The sequence below is a fragment of the Oryzias melastigma genome, linkage group LG19 (assembly GCF_002922805.2).
Source record: "Oryzias melastigma strain HK-1 linkage group LG19, ASM292280v2, whole genome shotgun sequence".
Taxonomy (NCBI): domain Eukaryota; kingdom Metazoa; phylum Chordata; class Actinopteri; order Beloniformes; family Adrianichthyidae; genus Oryzias; species Oryzias melastigma.
This window is the reverse complement of record NC_050530.1, coordinates 10,084,676-10,103,998: the sequence shown is the minus strand read 5'-3', so window position 1 is coordinate 10,103,998 and position 19,323 is coordinate 10,084,676. Positions and strand designations below refer to the sequence as shown.

Here is a 19,323-nt window from a genome sequence, read left to right as displayed (position 1 = left end):
ATAAAAAATCTGTTATGAAAAATACTTTTTCATAGAGTTTAAAAATGTTGGTGCTTAAAATACTGAAAGAGAGAGAGGTAGACACAAAGTTTTCACTGATAAAATCAAGGTAAGCTTTTGATTATTAGATTGCATAGGTAAAATTATTGCCCCTTAAACACTTAACTAAGAAATTACAGTTACATTACTGATCGATACAGTACTTTTCTATCAGTCAATGTTTAATTTTAATCCACTGATAATCATCACATTAAGTGACAAATTATCTAGAACACTACGACTGGAAATTGATATTGTTCATGGCAGTTTAAGTTATGATATTAAAGCTATAAATATATAAATTCATGCAATATTTAATACAGAACATCCTTTGAAAAGCAAAAAAAAAATGACTAATTTTTTAAGATAAAATAATCTTGAAGTGGGTCAAACTTTTTTAAATAACCATAAAAGCAGAAATTTGTTGCAACAAAGAGATATTCAATAGTTATTTAAGGACATGTCACTACTTTGTGTAGTTTTATTGAAACTACAATTTTGAAACTGAGGCTATAAAAAAAAATATCAATCGGTTTCACACAAAAAAACCTTGTTTGACTATTAAAACATTTTAGTAAATCCGTGCCGCAGTTATACCTTGTTTACTGTCTGATGATAACTGTTTTGCTGTTCCAAAATCTGTTATTTGGATGTGCATGTCTTCACTCAGAAGAATATTTTCAGGTTTCAGGTCTCTAAAATAAAAAGAATAAAAATGTTACTTTCAGAAAACATAGACAATACAGTTTATTTTTGTAAACATCTTATCAGAAAACTGCTTACCTGTGTATTATCCCCTTAATATGCAAGTACTCTAATGCACAAACTATTTCAGCCGAGTAGAACCGAGTGCAGGTCTCATCAAAGGAACCTATTTTGCGAATGTATTTCAGGAGTTCGCCATTTTTAGCATAACTGAGACCAAAATCTGCACAAAGTCAGTTAAGAAACATATTTTAAAGAATATAGACACACAAAAATCTTAAACAATTCATGTAAAAGATGCTCAGTTGTAAGGATACACAACTTCTCATCATCTTGAAATGTGAAGTAGAGCTTGACGAAGAATGGGTGATCAAGGCTTGACATCAAATCCCTTTCTCTTTTCACATACTGGACTTTATTCTCCTTCATAATGTGGCGTTTCTCTAAAATTTTAACTAGAAAAAAGAAAAACATATTAGTAAGTGTACGATCATTTTTTTAACAGTATAATAAAAAAAATAGATTGCTAAAATACTAACTTGCATATTCTTTGCCTGTGGCATGCTCTCTTGCAAGGACAACCTGAGAACCAGAAACAGATGAAAAGAAGATGGTGAAAAAAATGCAACATTTAGGCCAAATTTAACCATCCCCTTAAAAGAATCCCAACATGTACTAACAAAAATATAATTAAAAACTAAATTTATATACCGTTGAGAAGGAGCCCTCTCCCAGTATTTTGCCAAACTTGAAGTCCTCTGGCTTCTTCTTGCGTGGCTGAGGCGGCTGACTGGCTGGCTGCGTGCAGGCCTCTGAGCTCTGGCTGCTTGCAGGCGCTCCTACAGCACAAGCCTCTGCAGCTGGGCCCTCCATGCTGGAGCAATGACTGCTGCTTGCGCCTGGGATAGCAAGTGGCGAGCAGGGGTCGGGGTGGTTTCTTACCATTGATGAATGTGAGCAGGAACAGATGACAACGTTGGGCTGAATGGGCACAACATCATACTGAAACAAGATAAGGAAATAAGAAGAACACACATCAGGAAATAGGCTAAAATATTCAATTATTTGAGACAAAATTAATAAGCACATTTTAAAAGCTTAATATTAAGTTGTTATTCAGTTAAATAAGTAAATTATTGTTCAGAAATGATTTAAAAAAATACTATTGATTTATTCATTTACTAGTCGCTTGCAATTTTTTTTTACAGAATGCAACTTTTTTTGCCTTTACAACCTAATAGTTAATATTTCAAAATTTTAATTTTTAATATGTACCAAAGTAAAGGCCCGGGGGGCAGATCATTTTATTTTGTTATTAATGACCGATGTTATCTTGTGCTCATTTGTAACTTGTATAATTTTGACAAAATATATTTTTATGGAGAGTAAAATAAGTTATTGAAGGTTTAAGTTGATTTATTCTGAAATGATATTGCTGCCTGTTTTTATTCATAGTAATGTTAAAAAGTTACATTTTTAAAGTTTTAGTGTGTTCAATAAATATTTATCCTGTTCAGCCCACAACCTTAGGTGAGTTTTTAATTTTGGCCCCCTGTGCGATTGAGTTTGACACCCCTGTACTACGATATTTGTAAAATCTCAAAAAAGGCTGGAAGTTTAAGAATTCAATGAGTAGAACACACAAATATTCCATGAATTACAACAAAAATAATATGTGAATACTTATATAATATATCGTATATAAAAAATATAGACGTGTGCATCTGCTCAATAAAACATATTGCTGTTAGCAGGATTTTGTAAATAAATAGTATTAAATGCCAGACTACTGAAGGGCAAAGTTCAACCTTGATAGGAATACACATTGAAGCTTTATGCTTTTGTCGTAAAAACCTGTCAAAGTTCCATTTTCAGTGGCAGCAGCTTTTACAGCAATGGTAATGCAAATTGTATATTTAGTATATAATCAACCAGGCGTTGGGGCACTAGTACACAAAGTGAAACTCATTAAGTTGCATGACAAATCGTAGTAGTTGATAGCGACTGACTATTTGTGTATATTGTATTTAGCAAGTACTACCTTAAAACGATTTGTTTTTACTAATATAACCTTTGAAATATGTGTAGTTAAATGGCAATAAACGATGATCAATTTAGCTGGCCTAGCTACTACTCATTCAAAACCAAGGTGTGGCCATTTAGCTGCTTATTCCGGAGTTGACTATGTTGTAATCAAGAGTCCAAATTAACCTCTATTCACTCCTACAGATAGGTCAATCATATATTTAATGATAGACATGGTCTGATAAAACTGTCATAATCATTAATACTGTTGTAAGAACTCTCCTATGGAAAGTTTCTTCCCCAACCAAAGCATGCTAGCAGGCTAACATTAGCTCCTGCTACCTTGTCAAATAATGCCGGCCATCACTGACAGCAAGTTACAAACTTGACGCTAACAGCAAGTAAGCTAAAGATAGCAAACAAGCCAACACAAGTAGCTAAAAAAAACTCTTCCATTCATGACACATCGTTTCCCAGACTCGGTATAAGTTACAATAACAGCATGTATATCCAATTTTCAAAGTTGACAACCAGACACCACGATGTTATCGTTAGAGAACTCTCTTCTAACGAAAGGTGGAATGCATTGTAGCTAGCATTAGCATGCTAGCAAGCAGGGTCGGTAAGTAGAAGCGCGAATCTAAGCTTACATTAGCAAACAGTGGCTGGTCCGAAGAAAACCGTCTGCAAAACTTGAAAACAAATATATTAAACATAAAAGCGTGCCGTGTCAGAGCTCAATCGAAACACGTTTAAATAGTTACCGATGAAAACGTTAAACAACCACGAAAACTACATTTAACACGAAGTGTTTTGTTAGCCAACACTCGGAAGCTAACACCGCTAGTGAAGGCTAAAAGATATTAGCACTGCTTTCAAATGAAGGCCCAGCGTAACTACTTATCACAAAGCTGCCATTCAGCACATTTTCAATACCGGCTTCGTGCTGCTTCTGCTCTCTAAATAGCCACACTTACCAGCTGACTTGTAGCTCTTGCCATGGGAGTTTTCTGCGAATATTTATGTGAAATAAAATAATTACAGAAGCTCCAGTAATGGCTGCCTCTGCGCCTTCATTTTTGAGCTGTGACGTCGTTCCACAACAATGTTACCGCAGGACAGCAGAGGAGAGTCCTGCTGTGTACGCCCCCGCCACATTAACAGCCTTCCACACAGATAAGGCTAAAGTGAAATAGGAGCGGTTGTTGATATTCAAATAAGTTATGGCGTATGAACTATTCGAGCTTAGAGGTTTTTAACTGCAGGGAGAACGAGGCGCTCACGCCTCTTACTCATGTCTGACTCACATTTTAGATGAGGCTTGTGCATTAAAAAATAAACTTTACTTCTTTTTATTTTAATACTTTAAACCCAACATTTAACAAACTCATGCAGTCATAACAGTTTACTAATTTGTATTAATGGATGACACAAATAATAAAGCCAGTTATTTTTTATGTTTGATATTTAATAGACATCACTATACAAGCACTTAACAATATAAAGCTGATTAAATAAAATAAAAAAAAATAAGTTGACAAGAACATTCATGTTTGTAAAAAAGTAATAAATCTGTTTACTTTGTTTAATCTTAAATGTATTTTCATTTTTTTCTGGATCTTTATGTTTTAAGTCAACATCTATTTTAAATTGTTTCAAGCAGAGAACACTTTTTAATAAAAAATATTCAGCATAAAGATTCAATCCCTACTTTCCAATCTGTTTTTTTTTATTCTTCACATTTCTTTTGTATTATGTACTATAGTTTATAAAATAACAGCTACAGAATCCAGAATTCAAATGGCTCACAAATTAACAGTATCAAAGTTTTTGAAGTGTAAAAAATGTTTACTAAAATACATAATGCTCAAAAGAAACATTCTTTTTTTAAATTTATTTTTATTCAGTCTTCTTCTTGTTGATCGCATGACGTTTTTGAGTCTTCTTCGCCATCTTCCTTTTCATCTTCATCTTCTGAGGCGTCGCTCTCCTCACTTGATTCGTCACTTTCAGGAGCACTAAACACAAAACGTACTTTTAATAACTTTTTATATATTTTCATTCATACACATTTGCTGTAACTAATGACAGTAACTATTAAGTCTGTGCTTCCCAATCCTTTGAGACTGCCCGTTTTCCAGGCATGAGGACCAGGGTTGTTTTAGAGCCTGATACCCAAGTTCGCACAAGCCTTTTCTTTCATCAACAAAAGTAGAAGTTTACCATTGACGTCGATTGAGATTCATACACTCAACTCCAGAATTAACATCAAATGGATCTGCAAACAAGAAAGATTAACAGATTTCATTACATCTAATTTATAAAATATTCCAGAGAGATCAAGACTTTAACTTTTGCTCTTTTTTCCAGAATAAAAATAAAAACAAAACAATAAAAAAAAGATTTGTTTCCCCAGCATAAAATCAATTTACCAGTAGTTAACAGTTGACAGCATTTACTTATTTGGTGCTTTTATACTACTTTCAAGACCCAAAGGGCTTTACAGTCAATCTTATGTACACAGACATTCATAAATCTATGGCAAAGCTTTACATTTTTGTAGTTCTGTATCTTTGATCCAGCAACTTTACAGATGAATAGTTTCTAAATAAACCTAAACAGCCATAAGATGAAAGTTTAAACTTAATTTATGAAAGTGCTGGATGCTATAATAGATTAAACCACAATCAATTAAAGCCACAGACACATTGTAAGGATAAACTTGATGAAAATCCAGATTATTTCCCCAAAATTTACCAAGCTCCTCCTCTTCTGGTTTGGACGTGAGGAACTCCTTCTCTACAGAGAGCAGCTCTTCCTCAGACTGACACGCCGCATAGCGATCAAGAAGAACTTTATTAAGCTCCAGGAAACCGTTTCCCCACTTGAATTTCTTCAGCAGAAGCACCGCCAATTCTTCAAAACCTGAACGAGTGTAAATGTAATGGAATATAAAGAGAAGTCTGCAAGCAATTTAATTAATATTCTCAAAATAACCAAAGCAAAATTCTTACCAACGATGCAAAATGTGGCTGCAAAAGCCTCCACACAGGATAACTTGCAGGGCTTTCCATAGTTAACAGGGTTTGCTGCTACGAGATACGGCAGTAATCTAGGATGACTTCCAATCATCTTACTGAAGGGTGTTTCATCTAGTTTGGCCCACGAACAATCAATCACTGCAAGTCCACTCTGAGCGACAATTTCTCTGCAAAAAGGACCACGGAGAACGTTCCACCACAAACATTTAAGAGATTCTGATACATAAACAGAGGAAGTCCACAAACCTGTCAGCTGGCGTCACATACTTCACACCCATCGGACTCAGTATCAGCCCGTTAAATCTTTGGTTGAGACGCAGATTCCGAACAAAGCCTTTCCGAACCAACTTTCTGCCAGTGCAACGTTTCGGATCACAGTGACCCAACTCCCACATGGCAAGTGGACAAGGTAGCTTCACCTGTGGAGCCTCTGCTCCTTCTTCTAGCTGAAAACTTGCTGTTAAATATAAAAAAGTACACTTTATGACGGAGAGAACAGCACTTTTTATTCATTTAGAATGCCAAACAACAAAACATAAATGAACGGCACATTAATAACGATTCAATGTTTTTTTTTATTCAAATCGGTGATGGGATTACTTTTACAAAAATATTTATTATTTATTTATACTTAATTTGTAGATAAATCAAGATTTGTCTAACAACAATATACATTACAGTACTTACAATCTTTAAGAATTTAATTGTAGGTAAAATATTGACTAGAAGCATCAGTAAACAAATAACACATTTCCCCTATATAATTACCTTGGAAAGCAGAGTGCATTTCTTCTGTAAAACTCTCTAAAGTTTTCCCCTTCATTTTATGACGTTTGTCTTTCCCCTTATTGTCAGCGCGCACAAATTTGCCATGGTTCTTCCGTCCCATGTTAAAACAACTTTATGTAAATAAACTAATCCGCTGTCAAAAGTAGATCTTGTCACATTCAACTGCACTGAAAATAACTCGCATTTGTTTCGGACATAGATATTAGATGGCCGCCAACGGACACTAAGCTAAAAATAGAACCGGAAATCGAAATAAATACCAATTATTTACCAAGATGAATAATTTAGAACCCGCTGCTAATACAGTTTAGTCGTTTTTCGCAAAATAAGACAGATAAACACCCTATAAAGTTAGCATCACATGCTAATAACATTAAGCATGGCGCACGCCGAAATGCGAAATGCGCATGCTCAGGAGTTGATTTGGTCACGTGACGTGTCACATGGCGCAGATGATCAAGGAAATACGAGAAAACAGATAGCCTCACTATTTATAATGCTTACTTTAAATCACGAAGTTAATTATTTTTTAAAAGTTGTCTTTTTGTGTCTATACAGTAAGTAAAATTTTAAAATTGCTTTAAAGTGTTTACATGACAGCGTCACGTTGTGATGATCAGTTGTTTTTACTGTGTAGCTAATGTCAGGTTTGTGTTTATTCAGTAGTTAGCCATGGATATGCGGGTAAAATGAAGATCGTTGAAGAGCCAAATACATTTGGGTTCGTAAATAAATGTACTTACCACTATAATGTTGGCTCGTGCTGATCTTGTTGTTTTTCATGTTTAAGGCTGAACAATCCTTTTTTGGCTCAAGGAAGCAGACTACAACCCAAAGTGGACCCTTCACCAGTATCAGGTTTGCTGTCATTTGTCCGTTTGAACTATTGTCGAATTCATTTTAACATGTTTTGTTAATTGGATAATGAATCAACATTTTTTGTCCTCCCAAAGGTCCTGCACATCTTCACCATCTTTCCGGGAAGTGTTTCAGCTTGACAGAGTCAACGTGAGAGTTGTTTTTAAAGCAATACGTTTTGTTTTAATTATGTAATTTTCTGTTTTTTTTTATCTAACCTTAAAAATATTTATGTTTTAGATATAAATATGAATTGTGTCCATTCCACAACATTACTCAGCATGAGCAGTCATTCAGATGGAACGCCTACAGTGGGATATTAGGGTAAGAGGCCAGAAAAACTGATGATTCATTCATAAATAAATACATTTGATAGAAATTAAGCTGTGAGTTTCATTTAAGAACTTGTTTTGTAATCATTTTTCTTTTTTGTAGGATCTGGCAGGAGTGGGAAATAGTAAACAACACGTTCACTGGCATGTGGATGAGAGATGGGGATACTTGTGGAACCAGAAACCGAGAAACAAAGGTGTTTCAATCGTCTCGATACGACTTTACTCATGTTTTCAAATGAATATAACATTTTTCCCCAATGTTATACATTTTATAACCCGGATTAAACACATCTTTAATTTTATTCTGTTTCAATAACATTACAATCAGACTTTAGAATATTTTCAGTTAAATCCTACAAAGATTTTAGCAAACAACTACTAATAAATACAAATAAAAAAAAATAAAGTAAATGTATCTTATCATTATTACAGCCACTCTTAGAGAGAAAATAATAGGGGTTATTATAGGGGTTTAGTGATTCTACTCAAAATTTCTAATATAAAACCAGAAATGCTCACATCTGTTATTTTATTGCAAACTTGTGTTATTGTGATTCTGCAGGTGATTCTGGTTTGTGGCTCAAGCAGTAAGCTTTCTCAGGTGTCAGAACCCAGCACGTGTGTGTACTCAATAACCTTTGAGACACCACTGGTCTGCCATCCACACTCGCTTTTAGGTAAGACGGAAAACACTATGTTCCAGGCTGCTGGATAATATCTGGAATGGTATTTAATCATTAATTACATGGATTTTTTTTTCTGCAAGTGTACCCAACCCTCAATGAGAAGCTGCAAAAGGAATGGGATGAAGCTGAGCAGGTTCTCTATGAGGGTCTAGTTACAGAGCAGGTAAGAGCTATCTTTAGCAACAGCACAGGCTACACTAATGAAAAACATGAAATTATGTTAATAATTTAAGCTTTAGACAACTTGTTATTAGGGCTGCCACGGTTAGTCTACTTATCGACTATTAATACTCTATTAGTCGTTATATTATATGTTATATGGAGTTGGAGTGTTGTAAGGTTGAAAGTTATAATGACGTTTTGTGAACTTTTTGGACTATTTTGGCATTTATTAGGGTTTTTTTTAAGCTATTTTGGAATTAGGCTAATATTTCAGCTACATGCTAGCTGTTTTGGCTAACTTAGACTTTTTTTCAAGCTTTTTTGGAGTTTAGCTACTATGTCAGCTACATAGCTGTTTTGGCTAACTTAGGCTTTTTAAAGGTTTTTTTTTAGGCTACTTTTTAGTTTAGCCAATATTTCAGCTAAATTATACTATTTTGGCTAAGTTTGTCTTTTCTCTTTACGTTTTTTCAGGCTGTCTTGGAGTAAAGCTAATATTTAAATGCTAGCTGTTTTGGCTAATTTAGGCTTTTTCCTTTTTTTAGGCTATTTGGGAGTTTAGCTAGTATTCCAGCTACATGCTAGCTATTTTGGCTAAGTTTGGCTTCTCTCTTTGTTTTTTCAGGGTATCTTGGAGTAAAGCTAATATTTAAATGCTAGCTGTTTTGGCTAATTTAGGCTTTTTCCGTTTTGTAGGCCTTTTGGGAGTTTAACTAATATTCCAGCTACATGCTAGCTATTTTCTCTAAGTAAGGCTTTTCTTTTTAATTTTTTTCAGGCTGTTTCAGAGTTAGGTAAATATTTACACGCTAGCTGTTTTGGCTCATTTAGGTTCTTTTTTTTTAATTTATTAGGATATTTGGAATTTTAGCTATTTTTTCAGCTACATACCAGCTTTTTTTGGCTAACCTAAGTTTTTTGTTTGTTTGTTTTTTTGGCTAATTTGGCATTTAGCTAATATTTTAGCTGGCTATCAGCTTCAGTGTTTTTAGCTATCAATTTCAGCATCTTCAGCTACAGCATTCACACTAGCATCATCGCAGGCAATGCTATATATCTAATTTTTAGCTAGTTTAAAGCAAATTTTGCGCATGACCCGATTAATCGACTAATCGGGAAAAAATAATCGGTGATTAGTCGACTATTAAAATAATTGTTTGTGGCAGCATTACTTGTTATGTAGTCTTGCGTGAATTTTGATTCTTCTGTTTTGTGTATTTTGGTCACAGGGGTACAAAGGTCTTTTGAAAGACATTTTTGAGGAGGCCGGACTACTAAAGAGCCACGAATTGAAAGCCAGTCTGCCGAAAGCTAAAACCGACTCAAAAAGTCCCAATTCTTTACAGAAGTGTAAGGAGGTGTGTACATGTCCAATACTAGACCAAATCTGCGCATAGACATTTTACAATTCAACATTTCTAAATTCATTAAAGTTATTATTATTTTTTTAATCCTTGAATTACCACAGGACTATCAAAAACAAAGTGTAGAGCTGGAGAGGCTGCGTGCTCTCCTCACTCAGCACAACATTCCCTTTGATTCACAGCCAGGTAAGGGAGCTGACTTTTGCTGTGCAAACTAGTCAACAAATAACGTGTTTACGACAACACATGATGTGTTAAACACTGTTTTCTGTGTGTGACAGAGGAAGAAAAAGACACAGCAACTGTGACCGTCGGGAGCGAACACCTGAGAGGAGACACTGGCCTCATCGACCTGCATTGAAAACAGCAAACTGGATTTAAACATTTGTTTTTTGCAAGGCTTTTCTGTCGTTTTGATCAATTGATATATTCTACTTTGGTTTTTAACTGCACATTATCTAGAGAAATAAAAATGTTGTCAATGTTGCTTAATTCTTGTAAATTTTGAACATTTAAAAAAGTGCTCAAGGCCTTTCAGGTGTAAAGTCACTGAGTGTTTTTGTTTATTTTATTTTACTTTACTAAAAAATAAAAGCCTTTTTCTCAACACATTAATGCAATAACCTTTCCCCTGCTTTTTTTTTTTTTTTTTTTTAACCAAAATCATCCCCAGAAGAAAAAAATACAAATATATTGATAAAATAAATGAAAAAAGGATCATGTTTTTAACCTTTTTACTTATTGGAATAGAAAAACAAAATGTGAGACGCTGAAAAACAAGTTTCCAACCATCTAACTAACTGAACTTGGCACACACCTGACATACCAAGCTTTCATGAATTCAAAGCCAACCATCAGCAGCTTTTCTTACGTCAAATTAGCTTAAAAATTCCACATTTTAATTATTGTGGGCTCCAAAAAGAAGCATATAAGCAAAAACTAAAGGAAATATAGAAAAAAACTAACATTCTGCTGTGTGTTTTGTTATTTTAGGTTATAAAAAGGAAAAAAAAAAACGTCTTCTATCGATGAGTATAAATAAAAGGCAGCCAAGTGGCTCCATTGATGAACATCGACACGCAGCGACATGTCCTGACTGCAAACATTCCTCAGACATAACTTCACAGGTTTCTGCTTCAACATGAACAGTTCACTTGCTGCTTAAATATTGTTTCCCTCCTGGCAAAAGTGAACGTACAGTTTGAGATTTTTCAGAAAAAAAATTCAAAAGTTAACTTATTAAAACCCTCAGTAATAAAGGGGCAATGTCCTATCACTTAATGAGAGAATTATTTTAAAATTCTGCATTGAAAGAAACAGTTTTTGGTATTTCAGTCAGTCTATGATTTTTTTTTTTTTTTTTTTTTTTTAATCAGCAGTTTCTGATCAGCTCCATCAAGACAGCATCTGGATGATCTCTCTGGCTCGGTGCGCCCTCTGCTGGATGACTGCGTCCTCTGGTGTCCGTCCAGATTCCTCCACCATGGACATGGCCTTTTCCACTGTGGTGTCCCGGGCCATCCCACGAAGCCCCTCCAGATACTGAAGCAGCGAGGGGAATTTTTCATCTGGAATCTGAGAAAATCAAGAAAATATATATAATTTAGGCATTAAAAGCATTAAATTGAATGGATAAAGCATTGAAAATCCCAAATGCAAAATCCTCTTAAGGCGACCGCTGTCTACTGAAACAGTTTTGAATAGTGATCTATGTAACTAGCATTTTAGAGCAAAGCTATTATAGCATTTAGATTAAGAAAATGCTACATAAGTGTAAATATGCTAGCAAAAAGAAATTGTTTAATGATTTTTATAAGATAATAAAAAGCATTGAAGCAAAAAAGCCGCTAAAACAGTTCAAAATGTGTCTCATTCAAAACTTTAAAAAAGTATTTAAAAAAATATTTTAAGTATTATTATTTAGGGCTGTCAATTTATCGCATTCATTAATTACAGACATTTTAGCACGTTATTTATTTTTTATCAAATTTTTTGTTTCGGGTGGTTACTTCCGTGTTATGCACATTTATCCTGCTCCTACCATCGTAATTTAAGAAAAATATAAATATTGAATAAATTATTAGAACTTCAGTCCTGTTATATTTTTAAGTTTAAATAGTTTTTAACAAGATTAGACTGTTTAATATGCGGCGAGTCTCGTTATGGTAACAACTTCCGCGCACAACATTTGAACATTTGAAATTATGGTATTAATAAGAATTTCGAGTTGAATATTTTTTGGATTGCTCAGAAAAGTGTTCCTACTGTTTTTTGATGTGGTAAATTAGAGACTCTGGACCTGATGTTTTTTTTTATTGTTATTTGGTTAAGATTGGGGAAAAAAATTACCCCTTGATGGTGTAAAAGTAAAGGTTAGAAGTCTTTATAATAAAAAAAATGCAATAAAGCCATTTTTTTTGTTTTATTTTAATCTTTTTACTGCACCACAATGCCACAAACTTAAAATACCTCAGAAAGAGGCTTTTCACAGCAATAATTAGGTTAAAAATCACTACAATTAAAATAGATTACTTAGGTTAATTATTAAAAGTCACAATTAATTGATTAGACAAAAAAATGAATCGCATGACAGCGCTTTTATTATTTTTTGTTACATTACGTTTCTTTAATTCAAACAAATTTGCACTTGGAGTGTCACTGTATGTGCAATGTTTGTCAATAAAGTTTCTTAAAAAAACTGAAAATACTTTTTTTTTATTAATTTAAGTAATTGTAAAGTTACTCTAAACATCAGTCAGGGAAACTCCACCTCGTCTGACCAAAGGCTGAGTGGACGTTACCTTCTCCGAGTCAAACATGTGCTGCAATAACCACGTCTGCCTCGTCTTCTGGAACTTCCACATTGATCGATTTTCAGCCCAACTGTTGTGACAAAAACATCGATGAGTAGCAAATAAAGAATCTTTATTTGGGTGAAGAATGAGCTCAACAAATAGAAAAAATAACAAATTGTAACATTAACAAATTTAAATAAAGTTTCAAATTCAGACAAAGCACAAAAACGTAGAAGAGCAGAGAGACATGAACAGATCTGCATGTTTTTACCACGTGAGATATTCCAGCGCCTGCTGAGATGCACTTGGCCCAGCTGCTGCTGTTTTTCCATCAGTCTGCCCTTCAGCTTTAAGCCTCTTCTTTTCCTCTTTCTTCAGGATCTTTTTTATCTTTCTCTCCAGAACTCGCTTCTCCTCAGGACTAAGATCCTCTTCCAGTTTGTCCTCCGGTGGTTCCTGTGTCCCATCAGGACATGTGGACGGCTCTGTAATCTTAAACACAAACGCAGAATTCAAAACCAGGAAATATATATTTTTTATTTTTTCATTTCCAAAGATGATAGACTTTGGAAATGTCAAAATTTCTTCAAGTAAACGTAATTTCTAGTAAATTAATAATTCCACAATCCTTCAGCTTCTTTAGAGTTTAAATTTACAATAATCACCACTTCAATATTTCTATTGTAAAACCACTTCTTTCAGCATTTCGATCAAATAATGTTACTAGGTTTCACACACAGAAACTTTACTCTTTCACAATAAAATGTCACAAAATTCAAAAGAATCTCAACAATTTCAATTTACAAAGATTTTCAATGTCAGATTTTTTTTTTAGAAATCTTTTTGCAAATTAGAGGTTAAAATTAACCATAACTTGAATACATTTTTAATGAATTACATTTTTAAGGGCCATACCTGTGTGTACAAAATAACACTGGAGTATTCAAAATGTTTTTGGGAGATCATCAGGAATTTAAGTGAGCCTCTAAATTTGAATTTATTTGTTTTATATATTATTTTATATTTTTTTTATATTTTGGTTTTAATTCAATGTTATTTAAAGATTTTTAGTTAATGTAAGCATTTTTACACTTTGCAAGGCTAATTTAATGTTTATTTGAGCGTTTATCTAAAAAAAAAAAAACGTAGAGGAAATGGAAACATTTGATCACGGTTCTTTCCACGTAAATTGCGACTGGTTCAAGTGCTCGTGTTTATACAACAATCATCACTTACATAGACTTGACTTAATCAGGGGAGAGTGTCTGGATGACATAAAACAGAGGAGAGAGGAAAAAGCAACATGTTTGCAGTGGATAGAATAGTAAATAAATCTGAAGCCGCTTGTATCTTAATTTAGAGAGAAAATTGATAGAAATTCTTTTATTTTGAAAATAAATTCACTGGAATGATGAGCAGATATTTATAGATATTGACATACATTTTATTTTGTTCAAATCCAGTCGAATCAAGTTAAAACAGAGAACCTGCTCAGAAGAAGGATTTTTGTGAATTTTTCAATGACAAACTGGTTTAAAACTCCTATATTTATTTTGTATTTGTTGGAAAAATGTGTCAATCTGTTGTAAAGCAGTTTTTGGTCCATAAAATTAATAATGAAATGTAAATAAGCGAACTAAAATCTGCATTAATTTGATAGTAAATGGGTAACAAAGAAGACTGACACAGAACATTAACAAAAAGTAAAACGATATTTTTATGATACGTATAAAACATATAATATAGATTTTACATTTTAAAACATATTATTGTTATTTTTTTTTTTTTTAACATTTTTTAGTTGTTACTTTTAATGTTTCGAGCTTTTAATGTACGCCGCCTTGATTTGGTCATTTGAAGGCGACATATAAATAAACTTGAGTTCTCAAAACGATCAAAAAACAAACCATCCAGGAGAATTTTCCAAGTCTTTTCCAGAAACGACGGGTATCAGTTCTGAGAAAACTCATTAAGCTTCGCCGTTTCCTAACGACATGGACGATGAACAGAATCAGAAAGTAGAAACGAGCCTAACCGCTGAAGTCGAGACCTAAATCTCATTCAAAAACTGGGCATTAATGAAACAGCAGCTTTATCCAAACCACAAAATAATGTTTCAAAAATCTGTGACTGGTTTTCAATTGTTTTGTGTAAATATACTTTCAGACTAGCTTTGCTAAAAAGTCATCCTCCCATATTTACGGCGTTTATTTTGACATCATGCAGCCACACATCAGTAGATGGGAGCGCACGCGTCAGTCCCGATCAAACTTTCTTCAACTTTAAAACCAGTCTAAAATATTTAGCAATAAATTAATGTAGTAAAATAAATTACATGAGAAAAAGTTACAAAAAGAGATAAACTTCCTTATCTGGACTGAATGATGTCACTTCAGTGTGCACCTGCGTGGTGTGTTGTGGTGGGCGGCACAGCGCCGCATTATCTCGGACATCCTTTAGTGCGCACGCCACAACAGGACACGACTATCAAGACGGCAAGCAGGGCAAGGACACAAACGTAAGTTTAAGACACAAAACTGAATTAAATATAAAGATTATTTCACCTTAAGTTGCTTTTTGTGTAAAATTGTTAGGCCTGAGTTTAACAGGAATAAAAGAATTGGTGGTAACTGATCCAAACATGTAAAGAAGTTTATATTTCCAGTCTTAAAACATTTCAATTTAAATTAATCTTTATCTAAATTGTTCTTTAGAATATTTGTGATTTTCCTGCTCCTTTCTGTATGTTTTTTGGCACGTAAAAACTCAATCATACTTTCAACGATTTCAGCAATCTTGGTATCAAGACTTTCAGCTCGTTCAGGACGTTACTGCTTGAACTTTTGGTATTTATAAACTTGTAAACTTTTTTTTTTAATATTGAGCATGATATTCCCTATATTAAATTATTGAGAAATTGCTCAAATTCTTCAAAAACTTCTGTACTTTCAGCAAGAAACCATTCAAACTTTAAAATATTCAGGAAGGTCTTTATTATTTTTTTTATAATAATTATTATTATTATTTTTAGGACAATTTGGAGTTTAGCTAATATTTAAGCATTATGCTAGCTGTTTTTGGCTAATTTAGACATTTTTCCAGTTTTTTTTTTTGGCTAATTTGGAGTTCAGCGAATATTTTTTACAATATACTACCTGTTTGGAAATTAGACTTTTTTTGTTGTTGCTTGTTTTAGAATAATTTGGAGTTTTGCTAATATTTTAGATCTATGCTAGCTGTTTTGGCTAATGAATACATTTTCCCCCCTTTTTTTTCTTGGGTAATTTGGCATTTAGCTAATATATTAGCAAGCTTTCAGCTTCAACATTTTCAGCTATCAGTTTCAGCTTAAGCATTTTAAGCTAGATCACTTTAAGCATTTTCAGTTATCAGCTCTAGCATCTTCAGCAGCCACATGCAGCTTACAGCAGGGATGTAAAACTCAATCGCACAAAGGGAAAAAAATCCAAAACACCTTAGGTCACGGGCCGAACAAGATAAACACTTATTGAACACACTTAAAATACATTTTTATAACTTTAAAACCGTAACTTTTTAACATAACAAGCTGAAAACGCTGAAGCTAATAGCCTGCTAAAATATTAACTACATGGCAAATTAGTAAAAAAAAAAAAAGAAAAACCTAAGTTAACCTAAACAGTTACCATGTTGCTGAAAAAATAGCTAAACTTCAAAATAGCCTAACAAACTGAAAAAAGCCTAAATTAGCCAAAACAGCTAGCATGTAGCTGAAATATTAGCTTAACCCGAAAAAAGCCTAAAAAATATCAGTAAATGTCAAAATAGTCCAAAAATAATATGAATAGAGAGTAGGATGCCAATTTTTTAAACTATAAAACTAACTTTTTAACAAAATTATGAATAATAAAAAGACAGGAATATTATTCCAGAATAAATCAACCTAAACCTTAAATAACTTCCAATATTTTACTCTCCATAAAAATATATTTTAATCAAAATTATAAAAGTTAGAAATGAGCGCAAGATAACATCGGTCCATTAATAACAATAAAATCTAACGATCTGGATATAATTACCCAGCGGGCCGGATCCGGCCCCGGGGCCTTGACTTTGACACACGTGGCTAGCAGTATTCACGCTATCATTATCGCAGGTAAAGTCACATATCTAGTGTCATGTGGCTTTTTTGTATTTCATGTAAAAGATTTTCTAAATATTTTAAACCTCATTTCATAAAGTGCAATAAAAAGTATTTTTTGTTTGTTTTTTTATGCTTTAAAATAAATATTTTCGAAATAATAAATTGCCAAATGTCTGCTCTTCTTGCAGGTTCCTCCTGAACTATTTGTTCACAAATAGCCGAAACATGAGACTAAAAACTACTTAAGAAACTACTAAAAACGTGATGGCGAGGAGGTAGAATGGTTTTGCAGCTGACTAAAGGAGTAATATGGATACAACTATGTATGTGACTTCCATACACATCGAGAGGAACTTCACTCTGCATCCAAATGACTCTCAGGTCACCTTCTTTGGATTACAGAATCAACAACTTTACATCATCAGCCTGGCTCTGTCCAGCATCTACACCATCACCCTGTTCCCCGTCGGCCTCATCGGGAACATCCTCATCCTAGCAGCCAATCTGGACCTCAGAAGCCACTTGACAGGCCCCGATCTCTACTTTGTAAACCTCGCTGTAGCCGACCTCACTCTGGTTGCGGACTCTTTGATCGAGGTCTTCAACCTGAAGAAGGAATACTACAACAACGCCGGCCTCTGCACCTTCATGAACCTTTTCCAGCAGGTCAACATGTACAGCAGCGTTTTCTTCCTGACCTGGATGAGCTTCGACCGCTTCGTCGCGCTGACGAAATCCATCGGCCACAGCCTGTCACACACGCGTCTCTGCTGCTGCCTCATCTGGGTGTCCTCGTCTCTGCTCACCCTGCTGCCGTTCGCTGTAGCTCAAGTGCAGCACGCCGGAGAAATGCACTTCTGCTTCGCCAACGTGACTCAGATTCAGTGGCTGGAGGTGATGCTGGGATTCCTGTTGCCTTTCTGCGTCCTGGGCTTGTGCTACTGGAGAATAGGCCGCGCGCTCATACACAGCCAGAGATTACAACTTCAGCAGAAGCCTCGCCGGCAGCGAGCCCTGAGAATGATCTCGGCGGCTGTGCTGGTGTTCTTCATCTGCTGGCTCCCGGAGAATGTCTTCATCAGCGTCCACCTCCTGAGAGGCGACGCGGAGGGCGGGACGCTCTGGCAGGACTACCCGCTGACGGGGCACGCCGTCCGGCTGGCAGCCTTCTCCAACAGCTGCCTGAACCCGCTCATCTACGGCTTCCTTGGCGAGACTTTTCAGAAAAAGTTGGAGCTTTTCCTTCATAAAAGATGCAGGTGGGCAAAGCTGCAGAAGTCCGTTTTAAGAAAACCTATTTATGCGCCGGCGGCACAGGCGTGCCTTCAGGAATGTGACACTCCGAGCAGGTCCTCAAACTCTCCACAGACTGGTGCACATCCTACTGACGTTGTCATAAGTGTCACACACATACAAAAAACTTTATTGTGAAATTTATTTGACAAAAAAAATGCAAATATTTCTGCTGAAGTTAAATGTTTTTTTTTCTTGTATATATTGTGTTTGATTAATCTAAGATTGCAGAGGAGTTACTTAACACTGTGTCTGCTCCAAACACTGTTTATGTCACCTTAGGACAGAAAGGTGATAAAGTGTTGACAAAACATCCATTAAAGCAGAATATTCTCACCTCAGTTTGCCTTGTTTGTGTCTGCCCTTTGTCTCCGTCCTTTTTTTTGCGCTTCTTGTTCTTTTTATGATCTTCTGGTTTAATTACAGATGGGATCTCTTCTGGAGCTTTCTGAGAAATCAACCAAATAATAAGTAAAACTTCAGAATGCTAAGTAAATAAATACATAAATTGTGTCAATACTCTTCTCCGTTCACCTTTTTCTTTTTTGCTTTTGTCTCAACCATTTCTTCTACAGAAACTGGACTTTCATTTAAAACTGACTTTTTCCTTTTGGGAGATTTTGGTTCCAATTGCACAGACTTATTTTTTGCCATGAAAATACCTGAAAGAAGGGGGGGAAATAAACAATAAATAAAAAAAAATATCGTCAATTTTAAGTGATATAGACTACACCAGTTCCTAACATTAATATTATTTTACATTTCTCGATCTTAAAATATTATTTACTGTTGTTGTCTAACCAAATGTTGCCAACATAACATGTAAATTTAAGCATAGTCAGATGAAACGCCGATAACGCGGTTTTTAAATCAACAAATTATTTTACCCATCAATATACATGTTATAAACAATTAATTCTGCTACCAAATTAGTAAGTACACAGCTAAAACGCAAAAATAAACACGTTTTCCCATACCGATACAGTTCGTTTGTAGAGAAGCGAGGAACATAAACGTGCAACGAAGAGCGCATGCGCTGAAAACTAGGAAGTAAAACAGTTTTGGTAAAACGTGATTGGACAAAATCAGTGCCGGTAATTTTCATTTA

At 34.6% G+C, this 19,323-nt stretch overlaps 5 protein-coding genes across 6 annotated transcripts in view; 2 read left to right on the top strand and 3 right to left on the bottom strand.

The window, feature by feature from the left end:
* pdpk1b (3-phosphoinositide dependent protein kinase 1b) overlaps nucleotides 1-3,966 on the bottom strand; it is a 6,765-nt gene extending 2,799 nt beyond the window's left edge. The window contains exons 1-6 of one of the 2 annotated variants that reach the window (XM_024285371.2): nucleotides 3,747-3,966; nucleotides 1,456-1,746; nucleotides 1,284-1,326; nucleotides 1,062-1,199; nucleotides 823-967; nucleotides 637-734 (exon numbers count right to left, since the gene is read on the bottom strand). In XM_024285371.2, the coding sequence (XP_024141139.1) occupies nucleotides 637-734; nucleotides 823-967; nucleotides 1,062-1,199; nucleotides 1,284-1,326; nucleotides 1,456-1,746; nucleotides 3,747-3,770 (739 nt within the window). In that variant the 5' untranslated portion in view covers nucleotides 3,771-3,966. Of the gene's footprint in view, nucleotides 1-636; nucleotides 735-822; nucleotides 968-1,061; nucleotides 1,200-1,283; nucleotides 1,327-1,455; nucleotides 1,747-3,419; nucleotides 3,565-3,746 lie in introns of those variants that run through there. The other variant, XM_024285370.2, reaches the window with a different exon arrangement.
* Nucleotides 3,967-4,659: 693 nt separating this feature from the next.
* On the bottom strand, nucleotides 4,660-6,739 carry tsr3 (TSR3 ribosome maturation factor). Its single transcript, XM_024285064.2, has 6 exons — nucleotides 6,579-6,739; nucleotides 6,057-6,267; nucleotides 5,784-5,977; nucleotides 5,527-5,694; nucleotides 4,993-5,047; nucleotides 4,660-4,787 (listed from the first exon to the last, which is right to left on the bottom strand). The coding sequence occupies exons 1-6, from the start codon at nucleotides 6,697-6,699 to the stop codon at nucleotides 4,673-4,675; spliced, it is 864 nt and encodes a 287-aa protein (XP_024140832.1). The 5' UTR covers nucleotides 6,700-6,739; the 3' UTR covers nucleotides 4,660-4,672.
* A 203-nt stretch (nucleotides 6,740-6,942) lies between these two features.
* On the top strand, nucleotides 6,943-10,615 carry gnptg (N-acetylglucosamine-1-phosphate transferase subunit gamma). The gene is made up of 11 exons (XM_024285062.1): nucleotides 6,943-7,156; nucleotides 7,263-7,320; nucleotides 7,390-7,457; nucleotides 7,553-7,607; nucleotides 7,698-7,781; nucleotides 7,893-7,986; nucleotides 8,355-8,469; nucleotides 8,559-8,641; nucleotides 9,870-9,998; nucleotides 10,109-10,190; nucleotides 10,286-10,615. The coding sequence occupies exons 1-11, from the start codon at nucleotides 6,961-6,963 to the stop codon at nucleotides 10,363-10,365; spliced, it is 1,044 nt and encodes a 347-aa protein (XP_024140830.1). The 5' UTR covers nucleotides 6,943-6,960; the 3' UTR covers nucleotides 10,366-10,615.
* A 109-nt stretch (nucleotides 10,616-10,724) lies between these two features.
* Nucleotides 10,725-19,285, bottom strand: LOC112154260 (uncharacterized protein C7orf50 homolog). Its single transcript, XM_024285066.2, has 6 exons — nucleotides 19,193-19,285; nucleotides 18,750-18,877; nucleotides 18,553-18,663; nucleotides 13,071-13,291; nucleotides 12,806-12,887; nucleotides 10,725-11,579 (listed from the first exon to the last, which is right to left on the bottom strand). The coding sequence occupies exons 1-6, from the start codon at nucleotides 19,224-19,226 to the stop codon at nucleotides 11,400-11,402; spliced, it is 756 nt and encodes a 251-aa protein (XP_024140834.1). The 5' UTR covers nucleotides 19,227-19,285; the 3' UTR covers nucleotides 10,725-11,399.
* LOC118600179 (G-protein coupled estrogen receptor 1-like) lies at nucleotides 15,281-18,525 on the top strand. Its single transcript, XM_036217138.1, has 2 exons — nucleotides 15,281-15,317; nucleotides 17,111-18,525. The coding sequence occupies exon 2, from the start codon at nucleotides 17,232-17,234 to the stop codon at nucleotides 18,351-18,353; it is 1,122 nt and encodes a 373-aa protein (XP_036073031.1). The 5' UTR covers nucleotides 15,281-15,317; nucleotides 17,111-17,231; the 3' UTR covers nucleotides 18,354-18,525.
* Nucleotides 19,286-19,323: the final 38 nt, after the last annotated feature.